The 23333-nt window shown below is 42.3% G+C and overlaps 1 protein-coding gene across 1 annotated transcript in view; it reads left to right on the plus strand.

Moving 5' to 3' along the window:
* LOC135201854 (galectin-4-like) overlaps nucleotides 1–22497 on the plus strand; it is a 218109-nt gene extending 195612 nt beyond the window's left edge. The window contains 1 exon segment of the mRNA XM_064231146.1: nucleotides 20559–22497. Within this exon segment, the coding sequence (XP_064087216.1) occupies nucleotides 20559–20699 (141 nt within the window). The 3' untranslated portion in view covers nucleotides 20700–22497.
* Nucleotides 22498–23333: the final 836 nt, after the last annotated feature.

The following is a 23333-nucleotide window of genomic DNA, read 5'->3' on the forward strand; positions in this document are numbered from 1 at the left end:
GCGTGGTTGCCCAGTTCCTGGATGTGAGCAGGCTCAATCTTTTTGTGGTTGAGAAAAGAAACAAGTTCAAAATGGAGGACGCATCAGTCGGTGCTAGGAGCCTTGAGACCTGGCGACTGGATGGTGTCTCTGGACCTGCAGGACGCGTACTTTCACGTCCCCGTCCACCCTCTTTCAAGGAAGTACTTGAGATTCGTCTTAGACAACAGGGTTTGGCAATTCAGAGCCCTTTGTTTCGGTCTCAGCACGGCCCCGATGGTTTTTACAATGATAATGAGGAATGTAGCGAAGTGGCTCCATTCTTCAGGGATCAGGATATCCCTCTACCTCGACGATTGGCTGATCAGAGCGTCGTCGAGACGAAAATGTCTGAAGGACCTTCAGTTGACGTTAGCCCTAGCAAAATCTCTGGGTCTTTTGGTCAACTCCGAAAAGTCGCATCTGACCCCGACACAGTCCATCGTGTATCTGGTGGGGATTCAGATGGATTCAGTGGCTTTTTCGGTCGTTTCCATCCAGGAACGTCAGCGGCTGGGTTTAGAGAAAGTCGCAGCCTTCCTAGGGAGAGAAGCTTGTTCGGCGAGGGAGTGGATGAGTCTGCTGGGCACCATTTCCTCGCTGGAAAAGTTTGTCTCGCTGGGAAGACTGCACCTCAGGCCTCTTCAATTTTTCCTTGCGGAAGAATGGAATTCGAAGGACCTGAATGCGATCCTAAGGATCTCAAACAAAGTAAAAGACCACTTAAGATGGTGGCTCGACCCTCAGAAGTTGCGAGAGGGCTTCTCCCTAAATCTTCTGAGCCCCGACCTAGTGTTGTTCTCAGACGCTTCCATTTCCGGTTGGGGAGCAACACTAGGGGGGGAGGAAGTGTCAGGCTCCTGGAGAGGGGAACAGGTAGCCTGGCACATCAATGTAAAGGAACTGGCAGCGATTTTCCTGTCGCTGCAGTTCTTCGAAGACAAACTGTCAGGCAAGGTCGTTCAAGTCAACTCAGACAGTACCACAGCCCTTGCATATCTAAAGAATCAGGGAGGAACTCACTCCAGATCCCTTTTTCTCCTTGCGAGGGAAGTTCTGCTATGGGCAGACGCAAGGCACATGAAGATCCTGACGAGATTCGTGGCAGGGGTTCAGAATGTCAGGGCGGACCTTCTCAGTCGACGAAATCAGATTCTGCCAACAGAATGGACCTTGCACCAGGAAGTCTGTCAACAATTATGGAGATTGTGGGGAGTCGTCTAGTCGACCTGTTCGCTACGTCGAGGACGAAGAGGCTTCCTCTGTATTGCTCCCGGTTCTGGATCCAGGGCAATTGCGGTGGACGCGTTGCTCTGGAACTGGACAGACCTAGATCTTTACGCCTTTCCCCCATTCAAGATCATGGGGGAGGTCATGAGGAAGTTCGCAGCTTCAGAAGGGACAAGGTTGACTCTGATTGCCCCGATGTGGCCAGCAAGAGAGTGTTCACAGAGGTCATGACTTTCCTTGTGGACTTACCCAAGAACGTTGCCCTGGAGGAGAGATCTACTCAGACAGCCCTCACTTCAAAAGGTATCACCAAAAAACCTCTCCGCTCTGGCTCTGACTGCGTTCAGACTATCGAAAAGTTGGCCAGAGCGAGAGGCTTTTCAAAGGCAGTTGCGAGAGCAATCGCTAATGCTCGAAGAGCCTCTTCAAGAGCTGTCTACCAGTCTAAGTGGTCCTCCTTCAGGGCATGGTGCAAAAAGGAAGGAATTTCCTCTTCCACGACCTCTGTGAACCAGATAGCAGATTTCTTGCTCTTTTTAAGAAATGTGCAGAAATTGGCAGTTCCTACAATTAAAGGTTATAGGAGTATGTTGTCTGCCGTTTTTCGCCACAGAGGACTGGACCTCTCTGACAATAAGGATCTACACGATCTCTTAAGGTCGTTCGAAACCTCCAAGATTCCACAGGCAAGACCACCCTCATGGAATCTCGATGTGGTTTTGAAACATCTAATGCTAAGTCCCTTTGAGCCTCTTCACGAAGCTTCTCTAAGGGACTTGACGAGGAAAGCGCTTTTCCTAGCTTCTCTGACGACGGCGAAGAGAGTTAGTGAAATCCAAGCGTTCAGTAGCCTAGTGGGCTTCAAGGGGGACAACGCTGTCTGCTCGTTGAGCCCGTCTTTCTTGGCAAAAAACGAGAACCCGTCTAATCCTTGGGCCGAGGAGCTTTGAAATCAAGGTATGTCGGGTCTCGTGGGTCAAGAACCAGAGAGAGCCCTGTGCCCTGTCAGGGCTCTCAAGTTCTATGTTAATAGAACTAAAGAGATAAGAGGTCCCTCAGGTAATCTCTGGTGCTCGGTGAAGAGACCAGATTTGCCATTGTCGAAGAATGCTGTGGCTTTCTTCTTGAGGGACGTCATTAAAGAGGCTCATTCATCTTGCCAGAAGACTGATTTGAGCCTCTTTAAAGTGAAAGCTCACGAAGTCAGACCCGTAGCTACTTCTCTTGCCTTCCAAAGGAATATGTCTATCAAAGATATCCTTGATAGCACCTTTTGGAGGAGCAATTCCGTATTCGCCTCACATTACCTCCGGGATGTGAGAACGATTTACGAGTTCTTTGGGGCCATACATTTCGGCAGACACAGTTTTGGGGGCTGAAGGTAGCTCTCTCTCTATCCCTTAGCTTAGTTTAGGTTAGTTTTTTTATTGTGTTTTTGGTTGATGGTGAGATCTTCTGTGGAAATCTCCCATTCTTTAGTTTAACTGTCAGGGGTTTTTTGGTTAGTTGGTCAGGTGGTGGTCGTTTGCTGTGTTACTGCCATATGTTTGGCTAGATGGTCTTGTCACATTGAGGTCACGTCCCCGTTGACAGAGCATCCAGAGTGCACCAGCACTACAGGTCTACACCTGGCTGGCAACTCTGATAAAAGCAGAAGCAGGCTTAAGTGACAGTAATCACAGAGTCTACTTTGCTATCAGGTAAGGAACCAAGAAGTAAATCTTTTACTTAATTTAAGTTTCCTAAAAATCCTATTCTGTCTCTACCCACCATCCAAAGGTGGGATTCAGCTATATATATATCTGACAGATAAGTTTCATGAACAAAAAGGGATTTTGACGTAGGAAAAATCTATTTCTGGGTGATTGGCTCGTGTCGCCCTATGAAAGGATCCTTAATATCATTCTTTCTAGGTTAAAACTTAATCTAAAATTTACCAGAGAAAAACAAACAAAATTAAGAAAATGTCAGTAAAACTGACTCGCTCACTCTTTAAAAGAAGTGTCGGTATGAGAATAGGGGCGAGTGGGAACACTACCACGAGACATTCACCATTTAGACCTTCCAATCAAAATCCCCACTAGAGAGAGCTGATACCAACGGGCGATGCGGCCGCTACTACTACTACTAGGGACGCCACGGACAGCAGCGCCCCTAGCGGTCATCCTTAATCTATGAACATCTTGTCCTGCAGGGAGGGCAAACAATACAGGGTGGGTTTCATAGGGCGACACGAGCCAATCACCCAGAAATAGATTTTCCCTACGTCAAAATCCCTTTTCTGGGTTCAGCTCGTGTCGGCCTATGAAAGAGTACCAGAGAAACAGACAAGATGGGAAAAAGGACAAATGAAAATCAGTTGTAAAAAAGAGGGATATAATATAAGTAAATCAGTTATTACAGCATATAAACTAAGTACTTAAGGCTAACTATTTAAACAATGACATAAAAGAAAGTTAGTAATGTAAAGTACTTAAAATTAAATTATAGTAAACATAGTAAAATACAATAATGCAGTGCAATTTAACAAAATAGATTCACTTAAATAACGTATTTACAAAATATACAAACACATTGTGTCCTACCCTAGCATAAAAATAAGGGTAGGTACACTGAAGTACATTATAAGTACATAGTGTGGATGTCCCTAGCGAAAAAATAAGGGACAATCCACTAATATGATCTCAGCAGCTAAGGCTAGAATATCCGAGTAGCATGGCGATAGGGTGAGGCATGTTGGACGAGGTAGGTAGAAAGGAGACTGGATCTATACTACTACATACAGTATCAGGAGAAACAATGTTTCCCGCTGCTACTGCAGAAAACAATTTTAAAGATTCCAAGGACTTTAGGTAGTGACGTTTAAAGACTGTCGGAGATTTCCATCCAGTATACTTTTTAAGATCCTCAAAGTTCATATGTTGAAAGTAATTAATTGAGGTGGCTACTCCCCTGATGTCATGCTGCTTTTGGAAATGAATCAGGATTGGCTTGTTTAATGAAGTAAAGGATCTGTTGTCTAATACCTTTTACTGATAAAGTACCACCTTTTTCTCTCATGAAGAGAGAACCTGAGGATCTTGAGGATGTACGAGATAGAAAGGCTCTTAAAGTTGATACTGGGCAGAGAGAAGGATCTTGCGGAAGTGGGATGACTTTCCAAGGAGCCCACCTTGCAAGAGGATCCTCATTTTTTTTTTAGCCAAAAAACTACGATCCGGAGCAAGCAGAACTTCTCCTGAGGGAGGAATTCCACATGACCCGCATCTCTGGATAGAGCCGACAGTTCTGAAATTCTAGCTCCTGAAGCTAGGCTTAATAAGAATAATGTCTTTCTAAGAAGCATTATGAATGTACAAGACGAGTTGGTCAGTATCTGATGCTAGTTTGAGGACATCATTTAAAGGAAACCCCATGAGACTGTAGTAGGCCTTTGAGAGGTCTAAGTCTAGCACAGGCTTTAGGGATAGACGTAAAATAAGATTCAGTCAGATCTATCTGGAAACCTAACTGAAAGATCTTCTTCAAAAGCCGATTTATGAGTAGTAATAGTGCTAGCTGCTAAACCTTTTTCAAACAAGGATCTGAAAAAGGATATAGCTAAATTAACTGTCATGGTTGTAGTGTTTGATTCTTTCAGGAAGGATGCTAATTTTTTAACAGCTGAGTCATATTGTCTAATAGTTGACTCTCTCTTATCTGATCTAGGAAGAGGATGTTTTGTGGATCAATGTTAGCATCTTTATTAGCCGCAAACTTCATGAAGTCCATAAAGTTAGTGTCTGAAGAATTCCTGAGGAGCGAACACAGTCCTCATTTGTACTGATTGTGACAGCTTGGGATTGGGAATCCGTTGAGGTCGGAGACCCAATTCCAGAAGCAGAGGTATACCAGTTGCTCTTGGGCCAGTCTGGAGCAATCAGGGCTACTAGTCCCTTGAAAGTCCTCAGCTTGCTCAAGACTTTCAAGAGAAGATTCACTGGAGGAAAGACATAAATTTTTCTCCACTGATTCCAATCTAACGACAGGGCGTCCGTGGCATAAGCACAGAGGGTCCAGGTTGGGGGCCACATAGCAAGGGAGCTTGTGGTTCGCTTGTGAGGCAAAGAGATCTACTTGGAGACCTGGGACTCTCCGGCATATCCACTGGAATGACCTGTCGTCTAGGGACCATTCTGATTCCAGAGGGACCGACCGGGACAGGCGTCTGCTATCACATTTCTTACCCCCGCCAGGTGAGTGGCGGACAGATGCCATTGTGTTTGTTTGCTAGTGCAAAGATGGTTATCATGACATGGTTCACATGTTTGGATTTGGACCCTCCCCTGTTGATGCAATGAACTACCACTGCACTGTCCAAAACTAGTCTTAGATGAGACTTTTCCGGGGGAAGAAGTCTCTTCAGGGTAAGAAATACTGCCATTGCTTCCAGAACGTTATGTGGAGCTGGCGGAACTGAACTGACCAAGTCCCCTGAACTTGTTTGAATTGAGAATATCCCCCCACCCGGACAGGGAGGCATCCGTGTGAATGGTTAACACTGGAAGGGGATATTGAAGGGGTATACCCGTTTGGCCAGGTTCTTTACTTTTGTCCATGGACGGAGTTGATTGCGAAGGATCTGTGGAATTACTGACAACTTGTCTCGAGATTTGGCGTTTGCTCTCGATCGCCAAACTCGATTTATATCTTTCAGCCTGCTTTCAGGAGGATATCTGTCACTGAAGCAAACTGAAGTAGAACCTAGGATTCTTTCCTGGCTTCTCCTTGATGTTTGCTTGCATTTGAGAATTGTCTGACAGACTTGGCTATTTCTTTCCGTTTGGCCACTGGAATTGACAGATTGTGGGAAGACAAATCCCATTGGATTCCTAGCCACTGAAAACGAGACTCCGGAGTAAGTCTGGATTTCGTTTTGTTTTATCTGGAACCCCAGAATTTGTTTCCAGAAATTGAACTACCTTTTTCGTGGCTTTGAGACATTCCTCGACTGTTGGTGCCCAGATCAACCAATCGTCGAGGTATGCTGCTATCATTATTCCCTGAGTTCTCAATTGTTGCACTTGCACCATCTACTTCTGCTATTTTCGTGAATACCCTGGGGGCTACATTCAGACCGAAGGGCATCACTTTGAATGAGAATGTCTGATTTCCTAGTCTGAATCCTAGGAATGGGCGGAAGTGTCTGGCTATAGGGATATGATAGTATGCGTCTGTAAGATCGATGGAGCATGTGACGGCTCCACGAGGAAGTAAGGTCCTTACCTGCGAGATGGTAAGCATTTTGAACTTGTCGCAACGAATGAAAGAGTTTAGCCTTGACAAGTCTAAGATTACCCTTCTTTTTGTTGAGCCTTTCTTTGGCACGCTGAATAAGCGACCTTGAAATTTTAGATGCTTGACTCTCGCAATAGCTCCTTTCTGAAGGAGTTCCTCCGCATAATCTGTCAATTCCTTTGATGGTGCTTGATGGAATGATTTGATTGGAGGGGGATCTTTGATCCAACTCCAACCCAATCCCTTGGACACTATGCTCTGTGCCCAATTGCTGAACCTCCACCTGTGACGGAAGAGGAACAGCCTCCCTCCTACCTGGGGAGCCTCATTGTTGATGGGCGAGTTGACCTCCACGCCCTCCTCTGAACTGCCTACTCCTTGCCGCCCTTCCTGTGCCACGTTGGCGAAAGTGGCCTCTCTCTCTGCTACCTCTCGATTGCCTATTAAAGGGAGGGTAAGCCTGACCTTCATACATAGGGTTGAAGGCCGGCGAGAGTGCGTAGGAGGTCGAAGGTTGTGACTGAGGAGACAACAGGAGGATGGGCTGGGTCTGCTTCGAGGTTGAAGGTTGTCCCTGTTGGGTAACTGGGACGGCCTGAACGAATTGCTGCTGTTGCTGGTGTTTTTGGTAAGGCTGGAACCTTTTACCAGACTTCTTTAGTTTCTTACCAGCAGCGGGGGCGGATTCTTGTTTCCTCTTAGAGGAGATACCCCATCTAGCTCTAAGGCTCTGTTTGAGCCTAGCAGCCTCATGGTGCACCTCATTTACAGCGGACTCTGGGAAGAGGTCCGCTCCCCACATGCTGGAAGCCAGGAGTCTATTAGGTTCGTGCCTAATAGTGCATTCCTGCAGAACGGGCTTTCGGCAATTCCTCCTAGCTTGGAAGAAGTCGAAAGCATCCGTCTGAACCGTTTGAAGCTGGGACTTGGCCAGAATTTTAAATAAAGGTTCTGTGCCATACGAAAGAGCAGCCATCTCTGTGATAATCAGAGAATTGAGGGATCTGCCAAACCTAGTTCGAGCGTCGAACTCTGCCTGGATCAAGGAATCAGGCAGCCTTGGGAGCTTTTCGCCAAACTGGTCCATTGCACAGATCGGTTTGAGCTACCAAGCGTGAAAGTGGCAGGCAAGTTCTCCCACAATTCTCCGAAAGCTGGAAAGAGCGGAGAAGTAGAATCCGCTTCCCTCAGCTGTGGCATGGGCTCATCCTTGAGGACTGCCTGAAGAGTCGCTTCCACTATTTTGGTAGCGAACGGAAGAGAAGCCTCCTCCTCCGTCGCAAAAATAGTAAAAGGACTCTTGAAAGCCTGGAGCTTAGTGTTGGTACACTTCCAGTCCTCAAGGCAGTGAACCCATTCGCGTTGAGCGTGCTCTCTACTATAGAGCACGTTCTCTCTGGAGATCTTGTCCTCCCTAGTGAGGGCCGCTACGGTCAGCCTAGCATATCCAATGAAAGGCTGCGTCAATCCCGGAGGATAAAAACTCGAAGTCCTCAATCCTTCGAGTTCCACACTCCGGGACAGAGATCATACCGTCCTTGAATGGAGCGTAAGCGGCCACTCTCCATGGGTTCTCCATGGAAAAGGCTGGTAGCTACTCATAAGGTGGTAGCTGGAGAATACCAGCACTTGCTACTGGGGAGACTGGATGAGGAGCCTGAGCAAGCCCCAGCTACGGTCGGGGGTCGTTCTCTCTAACTCTGTTCGAGAGATCTTGGATGGACTGGCCCGACTGAGTCAAAGTGCTCGACAGTTGTGCGAAACATCTGTTTCGAACTTGGTTCCAAGGGCGGAGACCTGTGAGCCTACCATCTCTCCTACCTGTTGCATCACCACTGCTGAGAAAGCAGTGGGATCAAAGGTGCTAGGTCCCGCTACTCCAACCGGCGTTGCCGGAGTGGATGCGGTGGAGGCCGGAGAAGGCATTGGCTCAGCAGGAGCGCGAGCCTTCTCCTTAGAAGCCTTGCTTCTAGAGCTCTTTGAATAGGAAGAGCTCGGCTTAGCCTTCACCGCATCAGCATAGGAAGTCGAAGACTTCTTAGCTGAAGAAGACGACGACGACTTTTTAGAAGTCGTCTTAACAAGGGTCTTCGGTTCTCTCTGTCCCTTCACCTTTGGGGGTACAGAGAGAGCGGAGAGCGGGCAGGGATCTCAGATCCCAAAAAGCCTTGGAAAGAAGCAGTAGAAGAAGGGACAGGAGAAGATCCAGGAGCGCCCAAGGAAAGACCTTGGGCACCCGACACACCTACCTCAACCAACAAATCCTCCGCACCTACCGCCATAGGCTCAATATTAAGGTCCAAGGTTGCGACGTCTGGGACCGTCTCCTGCGTGGCCACGGCCCCGAACGACTGTTGCATCTCTTGCTGGATGGAGGCTATGAGAGGGGCTGCAGATATGGGGTCAACATATCCTGTTGACTTGCCACCGGGGAAGATCTGAACGGCCAGCTTCTTGTCCAAGATGTATGGCTGGCCCTTGGCGGCGTTCTTCCCGAAGCCGCCCACCCAAGCCTTCAGGGTTTGCTAGGGCGACTTCCCTCACACCGGCAGCCATGAAAGAGAAGGCGAAAATGAAGCTTCTAGTGGCGGGGGCGGGGTTAACAAGCTTATGACTAAGTGTTGTTAGTAATACGATAAAGAAGTCTACAATCGACTTACCCCCTCCACCAGCTGACTGACAAGGTCGTAACAGATGGCGCAGGCTTCCGGGTGCCAGACGATCATGTCGTTGTAAGGTGGCACACGGGGCAGTGAGATCTGCACTCATCGTGGGCGCAGGGGTCGTATAAAGTCGCATTGCACCCTAGGACCTGACAGTTGGTAGCCTGTAAGTGGAAAGATACATAAGTATCAGGAGAACACTTACAGCCTAACAATTGCTCCGCTGCATGCCGGAGCGAGAAAGTTAGATTAAACCAGAGCCCCGCCATAATACGTGTGGTAACAAGATGGTTGGAGTTTGTCCAAGGCTACGCCGGAGACAAGAGAAAGAATCCAACCAGGTGTGGTGGTGAAATATGAAACCACGACGGAAAACGGCGGAGATGGTATACATACAATTATAATTCTAGAAATTCATCGTAAAATTAGGGTATATCCTTAAAAATAACGAAATAAATATCAAACCTTTCCCCCCCGTCTACTAGAAGAGTGCCCGGGTAAGAAGCAAGCTCTCTTCCGGTAGCGGGGAAAAAAGAGGGAAGGATATAGTAGGCAAGCAATAGACCACACTAGTAGTGACCACCCCGCCCGCTGGCGGAGCCAGCGAACTATAACCAAAGGTGCCCCGGCTGCGGCGGAAGGCTCCGTTCGTTATAGTGGGGGAAAGGTGGGACTGAGCAACTGGGGGGGGGTTCCCGGCGTAACGCGGCGGGAGAGAGAGAGGGGGAGGGTGGCCTACTCCTCCCCGTCCCAACAACTACCCGCTCGGTGACCCGGTACCCGAAACAAGTGGTCGCCCTATACCCCAGCTGGAAGAACCCCTGGCCTCCTCAGAGAAGGAGGGAGGAAGGCTACTGAGGTTGTCATGGCAACCAAGGGGTCCCCAGACCCCTCCCTATACCTGGTAGGGAGGGAAGGGGAAGGGTAAGGTGCGATGGAACACGTGACCGCAAGTGGCCTAAGCCGCGATAGCAACACCACCGTGGAAGGGCCACGTGAACCAGGCTGTACCAATACATGGGACATGCACCTAGGTTAGCCTAACACCCTAAATAGAACTAAAATTACATTGTAAAGATGGAAAAGACACTTTTAGTAAAAGAAAAAGAAGCCCAGGAGGAGGCAAACTGTTCCGAGGAACAGAAGCCTACTCGGAGCCAGCGATAGCCGATGAAGAGCAAGAGCCGGGATGCTGGGTCAGAAACACAGAATAGCCCTAAATACCAAACTAAGAGAATTGGTAAATGGGCTAACCTAGCTAAAAAGGCGATGTAAAAAACGATGAACGTGATATAGTAAGCCCATAAGTATAAGAAGTCCCAGTATGGAAGACCGGGAATTCTTAACATGAGGCAGCATGGCGCCGCCACGAGTCGACCGGGAAACCGTATATGACCTATTAGAAGGAAAATACTGGTTCCTGGAAGACTAAAATACGGTAAAATACTACTTATGAGGCACTTAACTTAGCCGTTGCGATGGCAGCACGTTCCATAATGGAGAAGGAGGTAAATCCAAGATAATAGCACACGAGCAAAAAATGCGTACGATGCTTAGTGCTAATAATTAAGGATGACCGCTAGAGGCGCTGCTGTCCGTGGCGTCCCTAGTAGTAGTAGTAGCGGCCGCATCGCCCGTTGGTATCAGCTCTCTCTAGTGGGGATTTTGATTGGAAGGTCTAATTGGTGAATGTCTCGTGGTAGTGTTCCCACTCGCCCCTATTCTCATACCGACACTTCTTTTAAAGAGTGAGCGAGTCAGTTTTACTGACATTTTCTTAATTTTGTTTTTCTCTGGTAATTTTAGATTAATTTTACCTAGAAAGAATGATATTAAGGATCCTTTCATAGGCCGACACGAGCTGAGCCCAGAAATGTTATTGTTATAATACAATTAAGTTTGTTCATACTTACAGTGGCAGATATATATAATTAGAGTGCCCACCCTCCTCCCCTCAGGAGACAAGGGTCATGAATAAAATATGAATAGAAAATGGGAATGGTTCCTGATATCCGCCTCCCAGCGGCGGGAATGGGTACTACCACCTGGCCACCCACTACGTGTGCCGCGAGTTTTGAAATTCTGTCGGACGTCAGAAAATACAGCTATATATATATCTGCCAGGTAAGTATGAACAAACTTAATTGTATTATAACAATAACATTTTCATTATAGCTGTCAGTAACTCGGTATCTCCATTAGGTAAAGGTAGAATAAAGAATAGAAATGAATGGTTATTATACTGTTTGGTAGTTTCAGTAGTTGAAGAGAGATAATGAAAATTTATGATTACTAAACTGTGTGCTAGGTAAAAGTGGTTACTTGGCGATCATTCGGTACTCGTAGTGCCGAATGTAAACTAAAGGTTGGAAGCTTTTTTTGTTTGTATGTGTATTATAGTTAATGATTAATTAATAATTATTTGAAATGAGTATACGTATACTGATTATTTATACATTTTATTGGCATATTCTAAGCTTTTAGCTTCTTAGGTTTAGATGTCAGAATCATAGACTAGGCTACAGTAGCAACTGCTAACATAGGCTAGGCTTATTGCTAAGGGACATATGCTAAAGTCCTAATATATGCAGTAAAAATGGGGTTCAACATTACATACAGTTGAATATTACTCAAGTATGTACAGTATTTTGCCTAATTGGAGTCATATTTCTTCCGTCGGATCGGCGTCGTAACCCTAGAACATGTGTTGTAAGTCTGGAAATATAATTTACTGGGGTGTTTTTGTAGGGCTTGGAATGAATTAGGCAATTTACATGTAAAATGTGGTTCAAGATACAAAAAAATCAGGTTACGAAGGCTGCCTCGGAACGGATTAATTTCGTATCCTGAGGTACTACTGTATTATAAAGAAAAAGATTCAGCACCAACAGTTGAAACTGGGGATACAAATATAGAAAGAAACACAAACAGAACAAAGGTTTTATTTACGAGCTTACTAACAAAGATAAATAAATGCAGAATGGTTTCTCCTATTTACATAACAAAAGTAAAATTTTACAATTCGTGAACTGAGGAAACTGTGAGGTAATGAAAATACTTGCTTGCCAGTTTTGCAGCTGTCGAAAATCAATGCTCGAAGCGATGGCTTCTCAAAGGAGAGCTGTAGAACTTTGGACATCTTCTTGACTCCGTACTGCAGAAAATAATGTCTATTCTTGATACTCAAAGAGCAGGTTACTCCTCAAAACCAACTTGTAAGATGTTTCTTCTTTGAAGGCTTGCTCAACGTCGGAAAATCTCTGTCGTTCTCTCTAACTGGACGAATTGACCCGATTCCGACCAAACTCTCGTGCGCCTTCTTCTCTTATCCTTCGTCTGTTCCTTTTTCTCTTGTCTCTTTCTGATGATCTCTCACTGGTGATCTCTGCTCTCTGCTGGTCTGTCACTGATGATCTGACCTCTGATACTTCGTCAGTCGTATATATATATATATGGCGATCTGGGGGCGGGGCCTACCAGTGAACGTCACAGACTCCCGAGCCGACTGGAACATTTCAGAAGGATCTAGGCGAATAGTTACATCATCATTCGCTGCGTTTTCTGACAATGTGATGGCGCGTGTTGCGTTCCACAACATGCCTGGCGATTCTAGAACAATCATGAGAACAGGCACCTCCAACATGTGCGCGAATGCCTCCTGCTGCAGACCTACTCGAAGAAAATGCATTTTCATTTCTTTTAACTTGTCGTTCGTCCCTATGAAGCGATTACCATGACAATGGGAACCTTCATCTTGGCAATTAAAGCTTAAGTATTTCTGGGTTTGAATAGTTGAGACTGGCTTTTTTTTCCAAAGTTCTAGTGTATGCAGTCATTGAATGGTGCCAAGTGTGTCTCTTGGTTCCTTGTCCAGTGCAAGAATTTGACCCACTGCACTTCTATTCGTATGGGTTCTGCCCATTTTCCTGTTGCTCAGTTTGGAGGATATGCAGACAGGTCGATGATGACACTATCTCCTTGGCGGGTGCTGTTTCTGGTGTGATATTGGTTCTTCTATTTCCTGCTTCAGTTATTCCCCCTGCATCTGTTGTATAGGTCCATGTTGGAGCATGCATGACTGGGTATCAATCTAGCCTGTGCACTGCTCAGTATTATTCCACATGTGACAAGCTGTATGCATTCCTTCCTATCTTCATTAGTAGGAGGGCCAGCCTTTCTGATTCAGTATAAATTTCAGGACACAAGAACAGTGAGGATGATTCTGTGCGATCACCTTTAATGCTACCAGACCATGAATTGGTGTTTGGTATGAGTTCTAGACACTTGTCATTATCTGAACAGGGGCATGTTTGGGCTACTTTGTCTCTATCCTTTAGTAGAGGATCCAACTTGTGCTACCTTGGATTCTGTCAGACCTGACTATCCCTTGCCCGTTAGAACCCTGCAGGATGGGCTTGAGAGGTATTTTCATGATTTCATATAGTGCAGTGGTTTTGGGGAAGTGACCAGTGCTACTTGAATTAACACTTAATGTCCTACATCAAGCATGCCTTGAGGTTTGCCTTGGATTTTGCACCATCCTCTTGGTTGTCCTGTCCCTGCTTGTGTAAGGTGTTCTAAGAGGAGGCAGATTCTCTGATCCCCAAATTGGAGAATGATTTTTCCTCCATTTTCTTTGCCAAACTTCTTCCACTGCTACAGTCATGGCAGTAGCAACACTGTGTCCTGGAGGATACTGAGATGTGGCCTCCTCAGCTGGACCCAGTAGTCTGTGGCCTGATGAACAACGGGGATTTGGAATGGCCTAGTGTAAGGGAGATTTCTTTTCCTCTTCTGTAGCAAAAACCATGAAGTCAGTTGCCATGACTTGGTTCTTGGTGTTATCATGTTTAGACTTGTTGCTCAACATGATACCCCACTTTTTTTTTCATGGTCTCTTCAGAAGAGAAGAAGGCGGCAAGTGTGCTCTGTTTCTCTCTCTAAGTGCCTTTTTTCCAAATAATTTATAACTGAGAATGGTCTCACACTTAGGAGCTGATAGTATCTGAGCTTCTCCATCTTCTTTCTGAAGAGTAAGGTCGAGGTGCTGGTAGTGGAGACAAGGAGAACTGATGTTCAGGAGTTTGTTATCCAAAGGCAGTTTCCTCTGAGGTTACTTGGGTGGCTGTGCCTTCCATCTCCTCATGAAAGGTTAAGAAGTCTTCCTGATCCTTCTACATAGCCTTCTCACCAGGCTTCTGACCCCAGCAAAGGAAGCAGTGGGAAGAAGGGAAGATGTCTGTAATTCTCCTGTCTCACTTTTCCTGCCACAAGCAGGATGATATCTGCCACACTGTTGGGTAATGTGGTAGCAACATGGGCTAAAGCCCAGGGTTGTCTGTGTCCTTGGGACAAGTACAGACTACTTTTCAAGAAGAAGCCCTCTCCGTTCTCACAGACCAATCCTATTTTCTTCAAAATCTTTCAATTTGTTGACATAGTTACAGGCAGTGCTGAGTAGGCTGAGCTGGCAGTTCAATCTCGGCTTCGTTGACTGCCAAACAAGTTTTCATGCTAATGTGATGCTGGTTGAGCCCATTTCTTTGGAATCTGTATGTAATAAGGCCTTTATGATTGACTGATCTTGGCATTCTCTGAGAAGCCATTGCATTGGGAATAAGGTGACTTCTGGATGTTGATCAATGGGAGAGGTTGTCTCATGGACACACTGATCAACATACTCATTTGAGGTATCAGTGCAGTCCCTGGCAGGAAAATTATTCCTGCTTTGGTAATCCTTTTTCACCTGTCATCTATGAAGAAACACTTGTTAAAGTGAACTGCATCAGTCCTCCAACACTGCCTCTTCCAATAGATGGGTAAGTGTGGGGGGAGCTTGCTTGGTGATAAGCTAACATGAACTTCCATGTTGAAGTTGTGTTGAAATTGGTACAGGAGGTGCATCAAAGGATGGGTGGGAAGCACACAAGAGGCTCATTTGTCTCAGGTGTGTGGACTTGAGGAATCTTACCTGTACATCAGTGTTCTCAAGATTGGTGCTGTGCGCAAGCATTTCTGCATTGATTGGTCAGACACTTGGTCCTGTTGAAGAGTGACGACATGCAGATTGGCAAGGCAGGTACATGAGGCAACCTGATACATCCCAGTCTATTGGAATGTATTGACCAAACAGGTCAGTTGCTTGGGGCAGGTCATAGGGACTGAGTGGCCAAGGAAGTCTTGGAAACAGGAGATACTATAGATGATCTGCTTCATGTAGGAGTGCATGGCAGAGGAGAGTGTCTGGAACTCTTTGTATTTCTCAACCCATAAAGGGAACACTGATGTGAAAACATTTGACACTGGAGAATTGTAATTGCTGTATTGTAATGTATTTGCTTGTGATCTGCTGTATTTCAAGTTTATGAGTGTAGAAATCTTTTAACCTCAGTTACTCCAGTAATGTATATCTTGTCTGTAAATGCTTCTCAAAAATGTAAAATTACTACTCCTTGGATGTTGTTAAGCATGTCACCACTTGCAATTTACATATGTTTCATGGATTTCTTTGACGTTTTGAAAAATAGTGGACTGGGTTTAGTGGTTGCTTCAGTCAACCATTCATTTTTCTTTTTTCTGTGGTCTAAAACTCACCTTAACTTAGTAACATGTTTCTTAGAAATGTGGAGGAAATCATTCTCAAAAATGAGAAAAAGGAATCTTAATCAGGTATTGGTTCCAGGTACAGTCAAACTTCAGTTTCCATAGACTTTTTCTGATGAAATTTTTGTCTTAGTTATCGTACGCTTCCTTGATTTTTGTACACGGAAATGCTCCGTCCAGGGCCCACCGTGTGATTGGGCCCCATATGGAGTGCCCAAACAAAACATCCCTTGTTCTCTTGTGACCCATTCTGCTTTTGTATTCATTGTTTTTGTGCTTTTTGAGCTTTTTTATTCAAGTGCAACTGCTTAATAATCCATCATGGGGCTAAAGAAAGACCCAAGTGCCAGCCTTTCTGTAAAAAAGGCGAGAAACACTATAGAATTTAAGAAAGAACTTGTAGCAAAGTGTTGGAGGATGTTGCATGCCGATCTCAGTGAGAAAATGCCTACAACAAGATCTGCTGTCAGTGAATTTAAGGCCAGCAGAGGCTGGTTTGAAAAATTCAGAAAGTGAATGGACATGCATAATGTGCCTATTTTAGTGATAAAAACATGTTTGCAAAGTGGAGTGATTTAAAAAATTTTGTGGAGAACTATCATCCCAACAAAGATGTACTCCTTGTTTCATGACAAGCCATGTTTAACTTTAGGGAAATTTTAAAGAAATTCCAGAAACAAATGTCTCTGAACAGCTTTGTGCTACAGGGGTCCAGTGCCTCAAGCTGGTCCTAGTGCCAGTAAAAAACAAAGTGGGAAAGTAACCCCAGATAGGTTCTTGATACCTGAAGTCCTTCTGGAGGGGGATTCCTCTTCCATAAAGGTGAGAGCGACGTTATATGTTCATTATTCATTTATATTCATTTCATTGATATTTTTTGTTTTCAGTATGTAAAACTGTGTTTGATCCGTATAACATGTATTTTTTGTTAATATTTTTGGGGATCTGGAACGGATTGTGTACATAAACTGAGCTTCCACTGTATGTTTTTTGCAAGCATTGGAACAGTTGTAAACTATTTTCGTGTCTCATGTTCATGAGTTGCCAGAGTAGTTATTGTCAATTTGTTGCTTTGTGGGAGTTTTTCCATATCCATATTTATTACCTTTGCCTGTTCATTATTATTTAGAAAGTGATTTTACTTTTCAAGTAAAGTTGTTCAGAGTGAGCTCCTGCCCTCCAAAAGGGCCCTACTGGGGAAGGAACAATAGTGGTTATAAATTGCTACTCTAGATTGCTTGACTATCATTCCATTTGGATTGGGTCCAGAACATAAAACCAAGTCTAATTTAGGTCTTTCATTTTGCTGGCCCATATCAGCTGCTCAGATTTTGAAGGTGATTAGTCATGCCTTTCAACCTCAACCTTCTTTGCATTTCGAGAGTGGTCATCAAATTAAGAGTAGTCCTGGATGAGCAGGCAAAAGGCAACAATGCCTGGTTAAATAGTAAGTAGAGCAGCTAAATAAATCTCAAGTTCAGGATTCAGGCTAAGAATTTCCACTCAGGTGTTTGGTCAAGGGGGCCAGCAGTACCCTTATATATGGGGGTATAGGGCGAAAAATGCAATCATGAAAAAATTCATGGAGCTTTGTTTGGCAATGGAGAATATGTAAACGAAATATTTCGTCAAAATTCCTCTTACTTTCGTAGTTACAGGGTAATTAGTAAACGTAACTCAATAAGCCAAAAACATTGATCCGTACAAGAAAATGCAATATTTCTTCTGTTATCGTAAATTTTTATAATTATTGTCAAAAAAATTGTGAGCAATGGCATCTGTAGAGATTCCATAAGGCGGCAAGGGGGAACTTAGTCAGTTTACGGCTTCCAGTGAGAGGAGAAACCTCATGTAGTGTACATACACGTTCGAGTTTCACCTCTGACATTCGCTTGCTTTTACGCATGGTTATCTTTATTTCGGCAAGAATTTCATCATGCCAATGAGGAAAAAACTTGCAAAACATACAGACGAAGAAAATTAGCTCCAATATGATTACAGAATATTATAATATACGCGATATTAGCATAGTTAGTGAAGAGAGAGAGGGAGGGGTGCGTAGTTACGAACGCCCCCCCGTCTTGCCTGACGCACACATCGTGCAGTACCCCATGCTATGGTCGTTGAGCAAAGGGATCTTCATTTATGATGAATAACATATTTTTGGTTTATTAATACCCAAAAGGAATGTGAAATTCATAATAATCATGATTTATTAAACATTGTCTTTGTAAAAAGAGAGTACACGTTCGAGTTTCACCTCTGACATTCTCTTGCTTTTATGTTTGTTTATCTTTGTTTCGGCATGAATTTCATTATGCCAAAAGAGGAAAATACAATGAAAACATCCGCTAACATACAGAAGAAGAAAATTAGCTGAAATAAGTCGAGTTAGTGAGGGAGAGAGAGGGAGAGTTGCATAGGAAGGAGTGCCCCATCTTGCCTGACGCAGTGCCCCAGCAAAGGGATCATCATTTATGACTAAATTATGAGAAATAACATAGTTTTGGTTTATTAATACCCAAAACAGAAATATGCATTCATAATAATCAGTAATTATTATCACTGTCTTTATAAAAATACAAAGGAAAACTTTGAACGCCCGTATCTCAAAACTATACTTACTGACCTTCAAAATCTATCTTCTCACTTAGTTTTAAAGCTATAGCACTGAAATTTGGTATATAACTCAGAAAGACATTATAGAACAATCAAATCAAGCCCTTTTCTCCAATTTTTTGTTCATTTTTTTTTTTTTTTTTTTTTTTTTTTTTTTTTTTTTTTTTCTCCCTTATTTATAGGGTTTATTTTTTACCATAATGAAACTTTCATATCTAACAAAAAAATTACTTTTAGAAAAAAAAAACTTCATTGGATTGGAGGTCTACGTCAGATCTATATATGGTAGTAATCCCTGGTCTTAATATTAAATATCAAGGGAGGAGATAGAATTTGAAAAATGGTTATTTTCGGGATAAATCGCCCTGGCGTCACAAAACCGAAGGTCAGAGGCGAAAATCATATGCTGTTTGGAGATGTCCCAAGTCACCTTATCAAGTGGTATGAATATCAAAGTCCTGTCCTTGAAAAATGCCATTTTTTAAGGGCAGAACTTTGACATTCATACCACTTAATAAGGTGACTAGGGACATCTCCAAACTGCATATGATTTTCGCCTCTGACCTTCAGTTTTGTGACGCCAGGGCGATTCATCCCGAAAATAACCATTTTTCAAATTCTGTCTCCTCTCTTGATAATTAATATTAAGACCTGGGATTACTACCATAATATAGACCTGATGTAGACCTCCAATCAAGTGAAGAGTTTTTTTTTTTTTTTTTTTCTAAAAGTCATTTTTTGCTATATATGAATGTTTTCATTGTGGTAAAAAGATATACCCTATAAATCAGGAAACAAATTTCAGTAAAAAAAAACAAAAAAATGGAAAAAAGGGCTTCATTTCATTATTCTATAATGTCTTTCTAAGTTGTATACCAAATTTCAATGCTATAGCTTTAAAACTAAGTGAAAAGTTAGAATTTGAAGGTCAATAATTATAGTTTTGAGATACTGGCGTTCAAAGTTTTTCTTTGTATTTTTACAAAGACAGTGTAAATAAATAATGATTATTATGAACTTCATATTTCTTTTTCGGTATTAATAAATCAAAACTATGTTATTTATTATAATTTAATCATAAATGAAGATCCCTTTGCTCATAGATCCTAGCATGGGGCACTGCGTCAGGCAAGACTCCTTCCTACGCAACTCTCTCTCTCTCTCCTTCACTAACTTGGCTTATTAGAGGAAATTTTCTTCTTCAGTATGTTAGCGAGATGTTTTCCTTGTCTTTTCCTCTTTGGCATGATTAAATTCTTGCCAAAACAAAGGTAAACAAGACATAAAAGCAAGAGAATGTCAGAGGTGAAACTCGAACGTGTACTCTCATTTTACAAAGACAATGTTAATAAATCATGATTATTATGAATTTCATATTCCTTTTTGGGTATTAATAAACCAAAACTATGTTATTTATCATAAATTAAGATCCCTGTACTCAAAGATGTAGCCTGGGACACTGCACGATGTCAGGCAAGAAGGGGGGCCATTCTGTACTACGCACCCCTCCCTCTCTCTCCTCACCAACTACGCTAATATCGCAAATATTATATTCTGTACTCATATTAATGAGCAAATTTTCTTGTCTATGTCAGCGAGATGTTTTGCTTGTCTTTTCCTCTTTGGCATGATGAAATTCTTGCTGAAACAAAGATAAACATACATAAAAGCAAGCGAATGTTAGAGGTGAAACTCGAATGTGTAGCCAGCGTCATGTTTTTCCTCGCACAGGAGGGTGGTAAGCTGAGAAACTTCCCTCCTGTGATTCATGGAATCTGTACAGATGCCATTGCTCACAATTTCTGACAATAATTATCAAAATTTACAATAACGGAAGAAATATTGCATTTTCTTGTACGGATCCATGTTTTTAGCTTATTGAGTTACATTTAGTAATTACCCTGTAACTACAAAAGGAAGAGGAATTTTGACAAAATGTTTTGTATATGCATTCTCCATTGCCATACGAAGCTCATGAATTTTTTTCATGACTGCATTTTTTGCCCTATACCCCCATATATAAGGGTACCAGCCAGTCCCCTTAAATGTCTAAAAATATTAATACGTAATACTAATTATAAAAGTAATGTATAAAATGTTATTAGTGATTACTATCTGTTTCATACCACCCAAATTTCATTTTTGTAGAGTAAAGCCATGAAATATGCAGCACCTATAGCTGGCCTTGGAGCTCTTGGTGCCGGAGGTTACATGATGACCAAAGGTATAGGCCATGGATTTCATCATGGCTCATCTTCAAGCAGTTCAAGTGAAGAAGAGGAAGAGTGATTTAATGTATTTAATTCTTCATTGTCTGCTTAATTGTAACTTTAAGTTTATATAGTTTAATTTTTATTATAACTATTTTTTCTTTGGTTGTTTTTAGGATCAAAGTAATGGAGATGTATCTTTGTAGGTTATGAATATTTTAAGGGATCCATGTTATTGCATATTTATGTTATTTATTCAGAAATGAAAAGGATTCAGGTTTATCTCAAAGTAATGGCCTCAGCTGTGTCATTGAAAGCTCAAAACTAGTGTTGTTGTACTGCAGAGGCTTTGTCATGTTTCTTTTTTGTCCTTATATTGAATTTATAAAGCTACATTTTAACTTAACCTCATATTACAAACATGTTAGCTTCACCACCATGGACTTTCATTGTAAACCATGTAGGCTAATTGTGTTCACTTATTCAGGCATAATGCCACACAAATCCATTACTTATTAGTGTTTAGCATAGGCAATTGTTTGGTTTGATAATAAATCATATACTAGTAACTCTTGGTAGCTTAGTTATGCATGGGTCTGAAACAAGATAAGCAAACCTTTGCCCCAATTTTGTCTTATGCTTTATGTTGTCATTGCCCTTGTATATCATTCTCATCTCAATGTCATGCTTTGGATACTTATGTTCTCACTATTCGTTAGTATTTTGACATGTGAATTATTTTCTTTTCTTGTGTTATACTCAGATTTATATTTACCTACAGATATACTATGGTTTTTTCTTAATTGCAGTATGATATTGGTGCTTATATTGTTGGTTAATTCAGTGGTCTGGTTTAACCGCTTAATAATAATAATAAAATAATAATAATAATAATAAAAATAATAATAATGATAATAATATAATTATTAATAATAATAGTATTGGTGATCTTAGTAGTGTTAATAGAATATATTCTTGTCCAAACATAGTACAGAATGAAGTGGTTGTGTATCCTGAAAAGTATTCTCCTGTGCAGGGGTGAGATATTGAAGAATTGTATGTTGACATGCCAAATGAGTGGCAGAATTGAACAGTATATATAGTGTTAGCAAGGGCTGATTATCAATATTGATTCTCTTTTCTCATTGTATACATTACTAATACGAACACAGATACCAGTCTGGAGGGAGACGCTCTTTGTATTGAAACAGTTAAGTGCTCTAGGTATCAAAGAAAATAATTTAGGGAAATGTAGGTCAACTGCACAGTTTGTTTTTGTGTTAGTAACCTTTTCTTGGGGGTTTTGATGTAGGAGAGGCTAATTGGAGTGGGTGCAGTGGTAGTGAGTTTCACTCGCCCCAGATCTATACCGACACCTTTCAAATGAAGGTGAGCAAGCTGGAATATTCTGGCAGGTCCAATTTAGCAGTTCTCTGGTATTTTAGCAATATCTTACCTTAGAAATAGTGCTGAAGGAACCTATTTCACTGGGCGACACAGCTTCCTCGCCCAGAAATAGATTTTTCCTACGTCAAAATCCCTTTATTAGAGACCTTTAATGAACTTCAGTAGTTGCATAGTACATATATATAGAATTTGAGAGAAAAATATTGACTTTTCTGCATCAACAGATTGGATGGGAATTTATGCTAATTAATTTTCAGGGTCCCAGTAAAAAAAATATGTGAACTAATAAGCCTCCCAAACATCATATTAATAGTATTGCTCTACCCAGGTGTACTATATGGTTACAGTATTCAATGGGCAGTTGCCTGGTGTAGTTAGTAATTGCACTTAAGAAGGAAATGATAGATGAGTTACTAGATCTGTATTAATTTTGGAAAGTTTGACTAGATTTATCTTTTATGGAGCATTCATTTTTTATTTCTTGTTAGATACGTATTGTATTATGTTGGATTTTAACTTACGTTGTCAGTGGAGGTTTCTTATGTGGGTTACATGTATGGTTATGGAAACATGAATCCCATGGTCTGTGTGTTATTTTCATGATGTCCTTTGGTCATTTTTTTTTCAGGAAATGAGTTACATTTGAAAATTAAGTCTTTAATCTCAAATTTTATTTGCATGATAGCTTTTAAATATTAATACAGGCAGTCCCCGGGTTACGACGGGGGTTCCGTCTTGAGACGTGTCGTAACCCGAAAATCGTTGTAAGCTGGAACATCATCAAAAATCCTAAGAAAACCTTACTTTTAATGCTTTGGGTGCATTCAAAACTATGTAAACTGCATTATTATTGTATTTTTCATATAAAGACCTTCAAATATTGATTATTTTGCATTTTTGGTGTCATATTTTTTCTGCCAGATCAGCATTGTAGGCGTCGTAACCCTGGAACATGCGTCGTAACCCTGGAAATAATTTCTGAATATAATTGAAAACCGCCTTAACCTCGGTACGTCATAAGCCAAACCCGTCGTAACCCGGGGACTGCCTTATATATAAACGTATATATATTTTTACAGGATATAATTTTTCATGTTGAAAGTTGCATTCTGTTGGTCCATAGAATGAAATTGTTGTACAGGCAGTTCCCGCTTATCGGTGGCATCCATTAATGGCATTTCGGTTTTACGATGCTTTGCTAGCTTTGTTAACCAGATTTTTGGTGCCTGTAAGCAGTTTATTAGCATCACTAGGTGGTTTATTGTCATCAGTAGGCAGTTTATCAGCGTTGGTAAGCAATTTTTGG

This window comes from Macrobrachium nipponense, chromosome 28 (assembly GCF_015104395.2).
Source record: "Macrobrachium nipponense isolate FS-2020 chromosome 28, ASM1510439v2, whole genome shotgun sequence".
NCBI classification, from domain to species: Eukaryota; Metazoa; Arthropoda; class Malacostraca; order Decapoda; family Palaemonidae; genus Macrobrachium; species Macrobrachium nipponense.